The 13,461-nt window shown below is 35.3% G+C and overlaps 1 protein-coding gene across 1 annotated transcript in view; it reads right to left on the reverse strand.

Annotated features, from left to right (window-relative positions):
- Positions 1-13,461, reverse strand: part of LOC142334995 (uncharacterized) — a 384,183-nt gene that overhangs the window by 339,635 nt on the left and 31,087 nt on the right. Inside the window, exons 11-13 of the mRNA XM_075383322.1 lie at positions 8,040-8,054; positions 3,673-3,896; positions 2,489-2,755 (exon numbers count right to left, since the gene is read on the reverse strand). Of these exons, the coding sequence (XP_075239437.1) occupies positions 2,489-2,755; positions 3,673-3,896; positions 8,040-8,054 (506 nt within the window). The remainder of the gene's footprint in view (positions 1-2,488; positions 2,756-3,672; positions 3,897-8,039; positions 8,055-13,461) is intronic.

Here is a 13,461-nt window from a genome sequence, read left to right on the forward strand (position 1 = left end):
ATTTAAAAAAAAACAAATTGAAACTTATCAGCAGCCAAATTGTTTTGTAGAAAAAACAAGAACCTATATATATATATATATATATATATATATATATATATATATATATATACATATATATATATATATATATATATATATATATATTTAATTTTTCAGGCAACATCTACGTCTTGAAGAAAACCTAGAGCCTGCTAAAATATTATAAATAAGACTTTTCGTTATTTGAACCAATTGAGAAGAATGTTTTATGTGACTCAATATTGATAACGGTATCTCCTTGTTTTTTTTATGTCACTGCATTTTTTGGTCCTATAAAGATGTAAGATAAAAATGGAAAATAACTTATGATATATCTATCAGTCTTCACAGAAAACATCAGGTTGTTATCAGTAACAAATTGTTATTAATGGTATTAATGGGCGCCCAAAATTGCAATTTGTTTAGTTGTTTCTTGTAGCAAAACTGCGCATGAAGAATTCAGGAAATTACCGTATTTCAAAAATATTAACCTTCCTCAAACGTCTCGAAATACAATTGCATCGACGATTTTTTAATGAGAATTCTTATTAACATTTAACGCTGATACATTTTTGGCTTGCCCGATAGGTATTGGATATCGAACTAAATGATTTTCTTGGAAATCAAGTTTCGTAGACAAACAGCAGTTAATTCAACAGATATTAAACAAAAAAACTGGTTGATTTCAATTTTAATGTGCCTGTTATTTGATGTGCTGGCTGTTCGAATTGATAATGCTAGTTTCTGAGGTATAAAACTCAAGAAATAAAACATTCATTTTTTTGTCATATGATTTTTAATAATAAAGATAATTTTTTTCCTGATATCCATTGTTTACTTTGATTTACAAAAGTAAGAGAAAATCAAAGAGGTGCACCAGAGAGAGCACTATTAGATTAAGTTGATCCATTTTTAAGCGTCTGGAATAGAAAAAAGAAGTCGGTTTCATCCAAATTTGTATACAAATTGCAAATATTACATGTTACTGTGAATATTTTTTTCAACTGCATTCCTTCTGTTATCCTTACTTATTATGAGCAATGATACAAAAAAAAACATTTGGTCATTCATGATCGAGCAATAACGAGAAATTTTTTGAATTAATTTCTCGCAATTATTTGCAGCAACAAACCAAAAAAAACAGTGAAATCTGAGCTATCGCTATCAACAAAGGCCATTTGAACAATTATTGTGTCAGTTTTCGGTCATTTTAGTTTACTTATGGTTTGAAAAGATTAGACGTTGATTTTTCAACTCTTTTTTGGAAATTTCAGAACGTTCACTTGAGTTGCAACTTTCATTACGAACCGTTGCTATGTATGAATTGGCAGCCTTAAGGGCATCGGATTTTACTTAAATAAGGCTTTAAATTGCCTTAATCTCCATATCGCTCGGAATTTCCGTTCATTGAGCAGCACTAGCATTTTCCATATATGGTAATTAAATACTTAAGCGTGACATCTTAAAATTGCAAAGACTTGAAATCAGAGCGTAAGACAAATCAGTTTTGAAATATATTGAGATTATAAATCGGTGAACGGACAAAACAGTCCCAGACAAAACAGTCCCGAATAGCAAAATATTCCGAGACAAGATAGTCCTAAAAAAGCAGACAAAATAGTCCCAGACAAAGGCGAATGCAAAGTAAGCCGATAGGCAAGCAAGCCGACAGAAAAGCAAGCCGAAAGTTATGTAATAGTTATGTAATCTATCAGAAATAATACATCGTCAGCCGTTACAATCAATACTGCGCGTAGTATTATAGTGCATAATGTATTCCGATGCACCAAAGAAACAAAAATGCTGTGGGATGTAATCCGGAAGTAGCGGGCCGGTTATCGCGGCGAAGCCGCGATCGCGCGCGATGCGCGCCCACCGGCCCGCCAGGGGCAACTTAAAATACGGGTATCCGAAAATTTTTCGGCTTACTTGACCTCATTTTCAAAATTCGGCTTGCTTGCCTATCGGCTTGCTTGACCGCCACCCCAGACAAAATAGTCCCAGATAAAATAGTCCCAGACAAAATAGAGTTAAACTATACCCAACTAAACAGAGTTAAAAATATGCACTCCAGTTAACAATTTCATATTATTATTGGATGTCACTGAACAATTACAATGTTTTGGCAATTTGTATATTTTGAGTTTTTGGTTTAACCCTAATTAATATCAATTAAAAACAATGCATTCAGAAACTTAACTCATGGATTATGTTTGTTATTTGTTTGTAGATTATATTTACAATTGTTTCGATATTGGGACTATTTTGTCTGGTACCAGTTTGTCTGGGAATATTTGCATTTTGGGATTATTTTGTCTGGGACTTTTTAGTCCGGACACGCATACAGCAAATTCTGGTAACTAATCCGGGTAAATTTACTCGCGTTTAATTTACGCCAAATCGTAGACGGCAGCGGCTCCTAATGGTATGGGGAAAATCTATGATAATTAAGGGAGCACACACTCACATCCACTGATGTAGGCTGCATGAGGGTGAGCTTGCAGGACCTCATTGAATGTCAGCATAGAGGGATCCACCTGTTGGAACACATCGACAATCTCACTCCTGATGTAGTTCATCAACTCCTCAATTAGAGTGGCACTCAACAGTGCATCCACCAATCCACCTTCCTCACAGGTGTTGTTGTACGATGGCAGGAATTGGTAGCACTTGGCGTGTCTGTGGAAGGCACGGGTTCCACACAGACACGGCTTGAAGTTGCCACTCCTCAGAGCTGAACAGAATGACCATGAAAATTAACAGAAACTCGAGTTGCTTTTTTCTTACGTGAACACAATTTTTGTATTCATAACCATATGTGAAACATAGTTTATGTGACTTCTGCAGAGTCACTTAATCTTGCCTAAAACACGTTATAAAATGAGGAAAATTTGTGGAATTCAAGTTCTGGCGTTGTATATAGGAGCTCCTGGCATTTTTACTTTTGGCCTACAGACCTTTGGCACTTTATAACGTGCACGTGTGTGCATTAACTATTCGATTACAGTTTTTGCACATTAATGGTTTCCATAACCTGATAAACTCCATTTTATGATCCTGTAATGTTTAGTAAGTTTCCATTTATGATCATAGTTGATAAGATTTCTCTTGACAGAAAATCCTAAAAACGATGCATCGTGTTGCAAGAATTTGCAAGATCTTGCAAGAGTCTTGCATGACAACCATTCGATTTTGGCTGGGGTAATTCTTATTTTGTATTATCTCTGTAGGGATAGTAAATTTTCATAACGCCGCAGAGTTTAATTGGCTCATTTTGTCTTCACAGATTCCGGTCATCTGCAGTTTGCAAGAACAGGCTTCATCATATAGAGCACACAAAGTTAAATCTTCCCATGTATTAAGTATGGCAAGGCCCTATGTATTAAGATCGGAAAGCATATTTTGAGATGCTTTCCGATCTTAATACATAATCAAGGGCAAGAGTTGCTCATTGCCCTTGAAAACATCATAGTTTGCCTAATTCCATAAAAAAGTTTTTACGCATTAACATAGCGCCGCACTTATATGCGAGCCTGGGCACGTTTGATCCCGACAATTTAGGTATACATTTTGCAACGCTATGATTATTTGTGTGTTTCTTTTATGTTGATAAACCCGGGTGCTTAGTTTAACTCAAACTAATAGACATACAAGGCTGTTCCATCTGGCAATAGAATGCCTTTTCCATAGTTCTTGACTCTAGTCGGAAGTTGTATCCTCTGGACCAGCTCACAGCTTGTCCGTACTCCAGATCTCCGGGTGAGAAGTAGCCGGATAAGAGCTCTTCGGGGTCCGTCAAGTTGACCATGTTGTCGTTGAGGTACATTTGACAAGGTGAGTTCTCCTCAGGGCACGACACACCAGAAGTCCAAATTCTATTAATCAGACATAAAAATTTTCAACCTTATCATTTACCATCACCCTTTTAGTAACATAGCGCGCTTTTGGAATGATTGAAACTTGTGCGTGTAAAGAAAAGGTATCACAGTATTGATTTTCTAAGTATTAAATGACAAGTGTGTAACATGTTTCATTGTAGTTGTTCGGGTTTAATCACCAAACTGGTTTCCCGCTTTCATATAAGATAAGAACAAAATAGTCAAGGGAATAAGCCCCACGGGAACAAACCCAGTTTGATTCTTATAGGAAACAAGGAGGCTCGGTAATGTGCGTTCGCACATAAAGTTCCGACCCCGCTAATCCACAATTTTGGCATGATTGTCTACCAAATGAGGAATATAGAAAAACCCAAAAATTCAAGTACTTTTTTAAATTGGTGTATGAACGGAAAGATAGCCTCCAAAGCAAATAACTCAAAGGTGGAGTGAATAATGGTGCAATAGATTGATTAGGTATGCAAATATTAAGAAGGCGAGTCAAGACGAACAGCAAAATCAAACAACAACAACAAAACTTAATTACATCAAAAACTTCATGTCCGTCTTAAAAAACAAAACTTAATAACAAAGTCAAAGTAGCGTCAGATAAAATTGATATTAAACAAAATAACTTTCAATTCACCAGGAAAAATATGGGACTACTTAATAAAAACTCTTGGTAACAATTAGACAATAAAGAACAAAAACAGTCAAATTGTAAAATTCGCCTAATCTTTTAAAACAAATAATTTCAAAGTAATGAAAACCATTAGAAATCAAATAAAAAACCCCTGGATGTATGATTACCGGTTCTTTTATAGAAGGAATTAAGAACTAACGGTATTCAATTTTTTATGCGGTTACAAAAAGAACAGCAAATAGACAACAAACAAAGACCAAATAAAACTTTGCAGAAAACGCTTTCGAAACCGTAAAGCCATACTACGGCCATCAAAATACGTTCAATTTCACTTTCTGCGAGAGCCGATAATGTATTATGTATCCTCTCATTATTGAAGCTAGGTAAAAAGTAGATAAAAATAGAAAAAATGCAAAATTAAGTAACACTTTAATTTTCTTTTCGAAAAAAATATATCTAAAGACATGAACGCCACTAATTACAGAATGAAATAATTTTAAATAGTTTCATTTAATCTTCCTAAGCAGGCTCTTGAAATTTGAAACTATCAAGAATATGTCTTACGTCTACAAAAGAACGTCAAACATCAAAAATTAATTTACTTTGTTTCCGTGTCGAAGCCAGTAAGGTCAACGAGTTCTCTAAAAACATTAGATTGTGTGACACCAATCCCTCTTGAAACCTACCTTTGACAACATTAATGACATATTTGGCTTGTAATTAACGAGTTTAGATAACAAACAGATAATAAAGGAGCAAAATTGAGAAAATACAAGTTAAGTGTCTTTTTTTAGTTAATAAAACAATTGTTTTCAGAGTCATGAAAGCCATCAGCTATCTACTAATATCAGAATATCGGATCATCTGTTCCTCCGTGAAAAGCCAATGAAACTGGGTCATTGTACTGGAATTTTCATACGACTAAAAAGACAAAGTAAAAAGGACAGTTAAAGACAAAATTTTAAAAACTCTAATAAATTCTTCGAGAAAGTAGTGTCGAAGCCGTTAGAATCATAATCTATATCTTCAAGGATTTTAATATTATCAATTGTGTCTTATTTTGAAAGCAAAAAGGGTGATATAAAAACTGTCAATAACCTGATAATGTGACAAAGCTAGAAAAACTAGACAAAACTGAAAAATGGGCAGATACCTGAAATTATTTTTAAAAAATGTGAAATCTAGTAATATCAAAGCCAGAAAACCATAACTTAAGGCGTAAAACTTCAATTAAGATTCAATTTGTTTTCAATAGAAAGAAGAAGCATTCTTTCATTGCTGGCAATAAGCTACAAAGTGACCAAATTAGGAGAAAAATAGAGGCAAAGTTCAAGAAGTCATTATTTATTTAAAAATCAAATGCTTTTAAAAGTCAAAACAACCATAAGCTTTCAAGTAACCAACTAGATACCACAATGTTGAGGTCTTCAGGAATCTAATTTGACCTATCATTAGTGAGTTTTGGTTTGAAATGTTCTGTTATTTAATTAATGTAAAAAAGATCAATTTTTTTTATAAAGACCGACTGAATACAATCCAAATTATTTTTGGATTATACCAGTCCAAGATTGGTCCCAAACTAGCCCTGCTAATGCTGTTTGTCGATTTGTAACACTTATATATTCGAATGTTCCAGATATTGATATTTTGTTAGTTAAAGACTCAAAAATAGATGCTGCATTTTTGATAATCAACGAAAAAATTTAGCAAAAATGGCAAAGTTTTAATTACAGAGCACTCTCATCGGAATGTGAAGTAGAAAAACCCAATTTTGGTTCTAAAAAGATTGTGTTAGTGGTGTTTGGGTCTGTCATTTCTCTAAGATTAATCAAACAGGACTAAAGAAACTTTTTTCGTGCAGTTTTTGATGAAAAAATTTTTAATTTTGGAATATTTAGCCAGAATTTTTGACAAAAAATTTTTTAAAAAAATAGCCTACAATAATTTTTTTTGTCTTTACAAATAAAAATAATTTTTTGTTTTGATTGGAACACCTGAACTTTTGACGGCTTATTGAATTTTTAGCCAAACTCTTGATTTGTAGATGTTTTAGCTGAGATTCTTTGAGGTTATGTTTTTTTTTATTTTGCGTTGTTAAAAAACATTGGTAATTCATGAATTATAAATTGTTTCTTAGGATCACTTTCAGTAGGCTGTAATAACCAAGTTGTGACTAACAGTTCCAATGAATCAGTCCAATTGAAAGGTTAAGTTTTGTCGCAGTCCAAATTGCAAAAAATTGTTTCAAATGTAATTATCAAGGTCAGAAAATTGATATTGAACTGCTGAAAAGTTTGTATAAATGATTAGAAATTTTTACCGGAGCTTAAAAATTGACCCCCTCTTTTTATTCGTTAGCGCAATTTGTTCCTGGTCAGTTCTAAATGATTTAGTTTGTCGCTAAGTTAATGACAACGCTTTGAACTCTTGTTCAGTATTTTTTTAGCAACGTTTTTAATTTAGCTTTACTATTTTTCTCACAATTAAAAATTTCAATATTGACTTCTGCCGTAGCTTATTCACTGTTTCATCTGAGTGAAACTTAGAATTCAATTGACAAATTTACGATAAACCTATAAAGCCCGGTTTATTTAGTCCAGGTGAGTTTGGTTATGGAGTTTTTTTAGAGCAAACTCCCAATGGTAATAATATTGAGATTCTTAGTCTAGTTTATAAAATTTATATCTGCAGAATCATATAATCAAAATAAGACTGCTGGTCAAATTAGAACAGTTTGGGCAGAAAAAAAAGTTGAATGTCAATTTGTTCCTTTATTTCATTTCTCTTTCTTTTTCAATCACAATTGACGTCAAAAGGATCAATGGTGCTTATTTTCCGGCATTGTGCCGGGTACCTTTTAACTCTTATTTTTAAAAGTTAACTGAAACTTGGTTTCATCAGTACAATTAACATTTGAAAGAAAGCATTAATGTTCGCAACAAGTGCAAGGTTGATTTTTCGCATTCAGGTCAACTTAATAAGTAAATCATGACGTTAAAGAGCGAAAGGTTCTTAAAAGTTTGAAAGTTTAAATGTGGGTGCAAGAAAGTGAAAGTATATGCTTGAGTGAAAGTAGTACAACGACGTGAGGATGTGAGGGTGTCCACCACAATAGGTAGGCACGGTCAGAATTTTGTAAAACCGCGACCAAAATCAATCATAAAACAAAATAAAGTCAAGGAAAATTTTCGTCTCCTTCATTGTATTTTCGTTTAATCAGGCAACAATTTGTTCGAACTCAAAATTTCATAATCGAAACTTTTTTAGCAAAGGTATTTGTACAATAAATCTTGATGATGTAATAATGTTCTCATTTATTAATCAATTCCTGTCAATTTCAATTCAAGTAAATAATGCAAATATGTTACTCACGATGTGTCGTTGCTAAAACAGAGAAACCAGATGCTAGTTTTGATTATAAACGTATCTGATTAAAGACAGAATTTGTTCCCTACACCATATTGACCCGAACACACAATATATACGCTTTGATGACTTACGACAGGAGGAGGAAGCTAAAAACACATCAATTCTTCGTATAAAAAACTGTGAATGTTATTATAGTTAACGCAAGAGAGAATCTACGTCAGATAAAGATTAAATGACGACGACAAAATCATAAATGATCGTCAAAGCAAAACTTCCTGTTAATGAATGGGATTAATTTTCAAAAGTCACGAACAAAACTCAACGCAAAAACGTTTCACCGATTTAATCACTGAAGGACGAGATGAACAAAATAATCTTTGAAGCAAACAAGTTTCATCATAAATCCAATTTTGCATTAATTAAGACGTAACTTGGCATCAGTGTATTAACTTAGGCTAATTAAAAATCTTAAATACCTAATAAAAAATAAGATCCTTTAACTAACATCATTTTCATCATTAATTAATAAAAAGATAGATTTCAACCGGATCAGTTAGAATTCTGAGGCCCTGGTGAGTTTTGAAATAGAAGTTCGCCGTAGTCAGCAGCGACCAAATTTTCCTTCTCTTATGACCAGAATTATTCGTCAAATACAACCAGTTTAAAATTTCAAAAACATAATGATAATTTAAAATGATTTAAGTAATGAATGCTTAGTAAAAATATGTAACATTTCTCTCCTATTTCCTCCCACACTATTTCCACTATTTCCATATTTAATACAGTGCTGTTTGCTGTTTGTATGAGTAACATGAGTAATCTTTTTTACTCCCACTTTTTAGTGTTGTACGTACGCACTTCTCTACAGCCTTTTTCAATCATTCCCTCAGATAAACCTCCGCGCACAAGTTACTGTGTACACTTAAAATATTCTTTCCACTTTTGCTATTTATTTATCTTCAAGTAAATTCATCTTATTAAACACAAACATTTTCACTCAAGAATTGGAACTTAGAAACAATAAGATAAGAATCTTAGTCTAAGGATAATCCAAAAGAGTTAAAACAAAATATCACCGAACCGGCTAGTACAACTGGTGCGACCAGTGAGGCCACCGATTAAACGAACTGTACGACGGTTCGGAATTTCAAGTTTTCTAAACAAAACTTAGACTCAAATGAGCAAGTTTTATACGATTAAAACTTGTCTCTGGTGATATGATCACCACAAAACACAAGTTGTGTATGAACACAACTAAAAACAACAAAAGTGCAACTTTTGGTATGGATATGATCCGTTGTTACAAAAAGTAACAAAATAATCGAAAGGCACTAAAATTGTGGCGAATACTTAGGTACATAAGACTGTACTGATATAGTATTTCCGGACAAAAGAGTGAATTCTAAGACGAATTCACCAGAAATCCAAAACGGAATCACTAAATTTACAATTTATTGTTAAATATATTCAATTTCCGTGTTGTTTCTCCTGTCTAATTTCAATTTCACTTTAAAACCTAAAAAGCTTTTAACCTGTTCCTTTAACTTTTCCATCTGAACCTTTAAATTAACGAAAATACGTGTTCTTTCGAAGCCTATGGCTAGTCGAACACTTCTGTTTAAACTTTTAATTCTTAACTGTTTAACTTAACCTACTTAATTTAACTTAACTAACTTTAACTTTTAACTTTAATTTCCTTTAACTTTAATTTTAACTTTACCTTTTAACTTTAACCTGCTTGTAAATTTTAAACGCAAGTTATTCCGTTCTTTCGCAGTTCTAAACTAGTTGAACGTTGTAGTAACTTGCTTGTAACTTTTAACCATGTCTTATATCTTACTTTAAACTATTTTATCATCACTTTAAACTACACTTGGGTTGTCTGTTCTTTCGAAGTCCTGAACTAGTTGAACAAGACTCACCTGACTCAACTCCTAATTAGTTCTCTGTGTTGTCGAAAGTTCTTTCGCAGTCGCAGACTAGTTGAACGAGTAGACAGTTTTCTTTGAATAATCCTTAATTATTGATTGTACCTATAATTCCTCGTCAGTTGTATTAAGCCCACAACTCCGTCACTCTTGACATGGCACAAGCGGTGGCATATCCAGACATTGCTCTGGAGAAATTTACAGGGCTAGATGCGAGCGAAGACGCTCAAACCTTCATTGATCTTATAGAGAGGAAGATCGGTTTCAGCCTAGGTCTTAGACCAGACGATGCGGATGAGCAAGAACTGTTTGACCATAGGCGAAAACAGCTTTTTGGTTCAGTGCTGCGCGGTCCTGCTCAGGATTGGTTTGGAGGTCTGAACGCAGCAATTGCGTGGAACGACCTAAGAACGCAATTCATAGACCGCTTTACCGATGGTAAAGACAAGTACCTCCAGCAAATTGAAGCTGAATCTCTCAAGAGACAAGATAATGAGCCCATCAAGGGATTCATATACAGAGTGACACGTGCAGTAGACAAGGGCTGGTCAGATCTTGGAGCTGACGAACGCGCTCAGAAATACAAAGATTTCTTTTTGCGTGGACTTGCTCCAGCTGCTCTTAAGCAAAATGCATACCGACACTTAATTGAAAATCCCGCCATAACCTGGCAAGCTCTAAAAGACCATGTCATAAATAAGGACCTCAGCTATAGCGTGAGTACCAGTATGACTGGAGTCCAAAGTGGAACATCTGACTCACGATTAGCTAACGTTGAGGAACAACTTAAAAAGATGACCGAATTATTGCAAACAAACAAAATTAATGCCACCTATAACCCAAACGAGCCTCGAATGAGACAAAACAATACCAGGTTCTGCAAATATTGCAAAGAGAATAACCACACAATTAAATATTGTGATAAACTTAAAAATAAAAAATCACAGGAGCGTAGTCACCGATCTCCTCAGTACTCAGAAAAGTACTCTGACAAATATCCAAGCAGACGGCCACGAGAGCCATCATCGAGCAATAACTATCAAAGCTCAAATAGATCCAGAAATTCTTCACCTTCTCGAAACGATTCCAGAAGGCAAAACTCTCCCTATGACCGGCGGTCACAAAACACCGATTACAGAGATCGCGACAGAGGAAGATCCTCCAGCGACACCAGAAGAAGACAAAACGATTATGATAATCGTGGATATTCTGGTAGTAATCACAGATCTGACAACCGAGAAAACAGGCGACAGAGCCCCTATCCGCGAAATCAGCCACAATCTCGGTCTCATAGCAGAGATCGGCAAGATTCTCGACATAGGTCTCCGCAACAATACGACCGGTCAAGACGGTCCAGTGTGCACTTTGACCAACGAGAGGAAATAAATGCAATATTCGAATACCTCAAAACAAAATCCCCGTTAAACAACCCAAAACAAGCTGAGAATGCAATTAGTTCCTCAAAAAGTCAACATAAACAGCTATTTATTGATCTAGTGCAATTTGACTTGCGAGATAAAGAAAAAAATTACGGCATGGAAGCCCAGTTTCTGGTAGATACCGGCGCAACCTGCTCTTTGATAAATTACCCTACTTACATCGAACTTGCAAAACTTCAAAATCTAAAACCTGTTAAAACGAATGTACGTACCTGTGGTATAAATGGGGACGAATTAGACATCCTCGGTTTTGACTATATCATCTCTAATTTCGATATTGAGGGAAAATACCCGATTCGCCATAAAGTTTGGATTTTCGGCCCAGGAGGCACAGAGTATAACATATTGGGAATTGATTTCCTTTCCCAATTTGGTGAGACACTCAAGTTCTCCGACCTTGCACTTTCCTTGAAAGCCTATCCCGGACAATGGGTGGCAATGAGCCCAAAAAGTGATAAAAAGTTTCCCTTTATCAGTGAAGTTAGACGGTTTGGTCTGTCCGAAAACATAACGATTGCACCAAACTCCACGAGAGTTGTTTCCATTTATCCTCAAACGTCTCCTAAAGTTTTTCCTCCAGGAACTACGTTCAGATTACACAAGAGTGTTCGAGATGCCGGAATCTATACTTTCAACGTTTATTGTAGATCGCCAGAGAGTCAGATACCTATAATGTTAAACAATCCAAACTCATATAAGATAACTCTACCGTCTAAGAATCTTGGTTATACTGTGTTGGATTTAGATCGTAATCAAAACAGTTCGACAATCTATTCAATAACTAACAACATTGCTTTCGTCGATGAGCTCAGAGACAATTATCCTCAATTCGAGGAACATTTTGAAGTGAGCAAGGTTTCACAAACTGTCTATGACGACAAAGATTTGGAGATGTTCGATTGTGAACAGACCGAATTGGCCACTGATTTTTCTGCGGAGTCCAAATCTCTCAGACCACAGGCAGAAATCAATAATACAGTCCATCGACCACGACAGTTACCATCAAAATTCTTTAAGAATTTCCATCCTGAAGACCAAGAATTTTTGAAAAAATTTGACTTTAGTGAAACCGAACTAACAGACGATGAGCTCCATCTCCTCTTTCGGATCCTGGTGAACGACCAAGATGTATACTCGCATCATAAGTATGATGTCGGGAAAATCCAGCAGAAATTTCATGTTAAGCTAAAGGAGAACTCGGAACTCAAGAAGCAAAGAGCTTCGAGAGTCCCTTTGCACTATCAGAGCAAACTGGAAGCACTACTGGAAGAACTCCAGAGAGCTGACATTATTCGTGAAATGGGAGATGACATCGAGATGGGTTCTATGTTTATTAATCCTATCATCATTTTACCGAAAGGTGATACTATCAAACTTGTAATTGATGCTCGGTACCTAAATTCAATCACAGATTTGTCATCCTATTCTTGGCCACTGGAACCTTTGAATACCATGTTAACCAGGATTAACGGCAAGTACTTCACTACTAGTGACCTTCTATCCGCATACAACCAAGTCCCCCTTACCAATGAAACTCAAAAACTTGCGAGCTTCGTCACTGGATCTAAACAGTTCACTTTCAAGCGTGGCTTCTATGGTCTCTGCGGTCTGCCAAATTTCTTTAGTAGAATCATGACGATACAGTTTGCTCCCTTAATCAAACGCAAGAAAGCGATAACCTACATTGATGATACGTTAATGCAAGCTGAAACTAAACCAGAAATGATGGACATCATTCAAGAGTACCACCGTCTACTTAGGGCATCAGGACTAAAGGCGGCACCTGAGAAAACGAAGTTTTTTCTCAGAAAAGTACAATTCCTAGGGCATGTCGTTTCGCAGGATGGTATTCAACCAGTTGCGAAGAAAGTAGCTGCCCTCAAAGCTTTGAAGTCTCCAGAGAACAAAAGAGATGTTATGCGTGTGTTAGGTTGTCTCGGATTCTACAGCAGTTATATTAAAAATTTGCATGTAGACTCAAAGCCTTTCCATGAGTTAACACGAGATAATGTACCATTTGAGTGGACTGCAGAACACGAAAACTTATTCAATGATTTGAAAGATAGAATAAGTGAGGATACAATTCTTGCTATCCCCAGTGAACGTTATCCTTTCCACATCCATGTAGACTCCTCGAGTGTGGGAACAGGATGTATCCTAGTTCAAGAGTTCCCAGAAGGAAAAAG

Source organism: Convolutriloba macropyga, chromosome 2 (genome assembly GCF_964194025.1).
Source record: "Convolutriloba macropyga chromosome 2, txConMacr16.3, whole genome shotgun sequence".
NCBI lineage: Eukaryota > Metazoa > Xenacoelomorpha > Acoela > Convolutidae > Convolutriloba > Convolutriloba macropyga.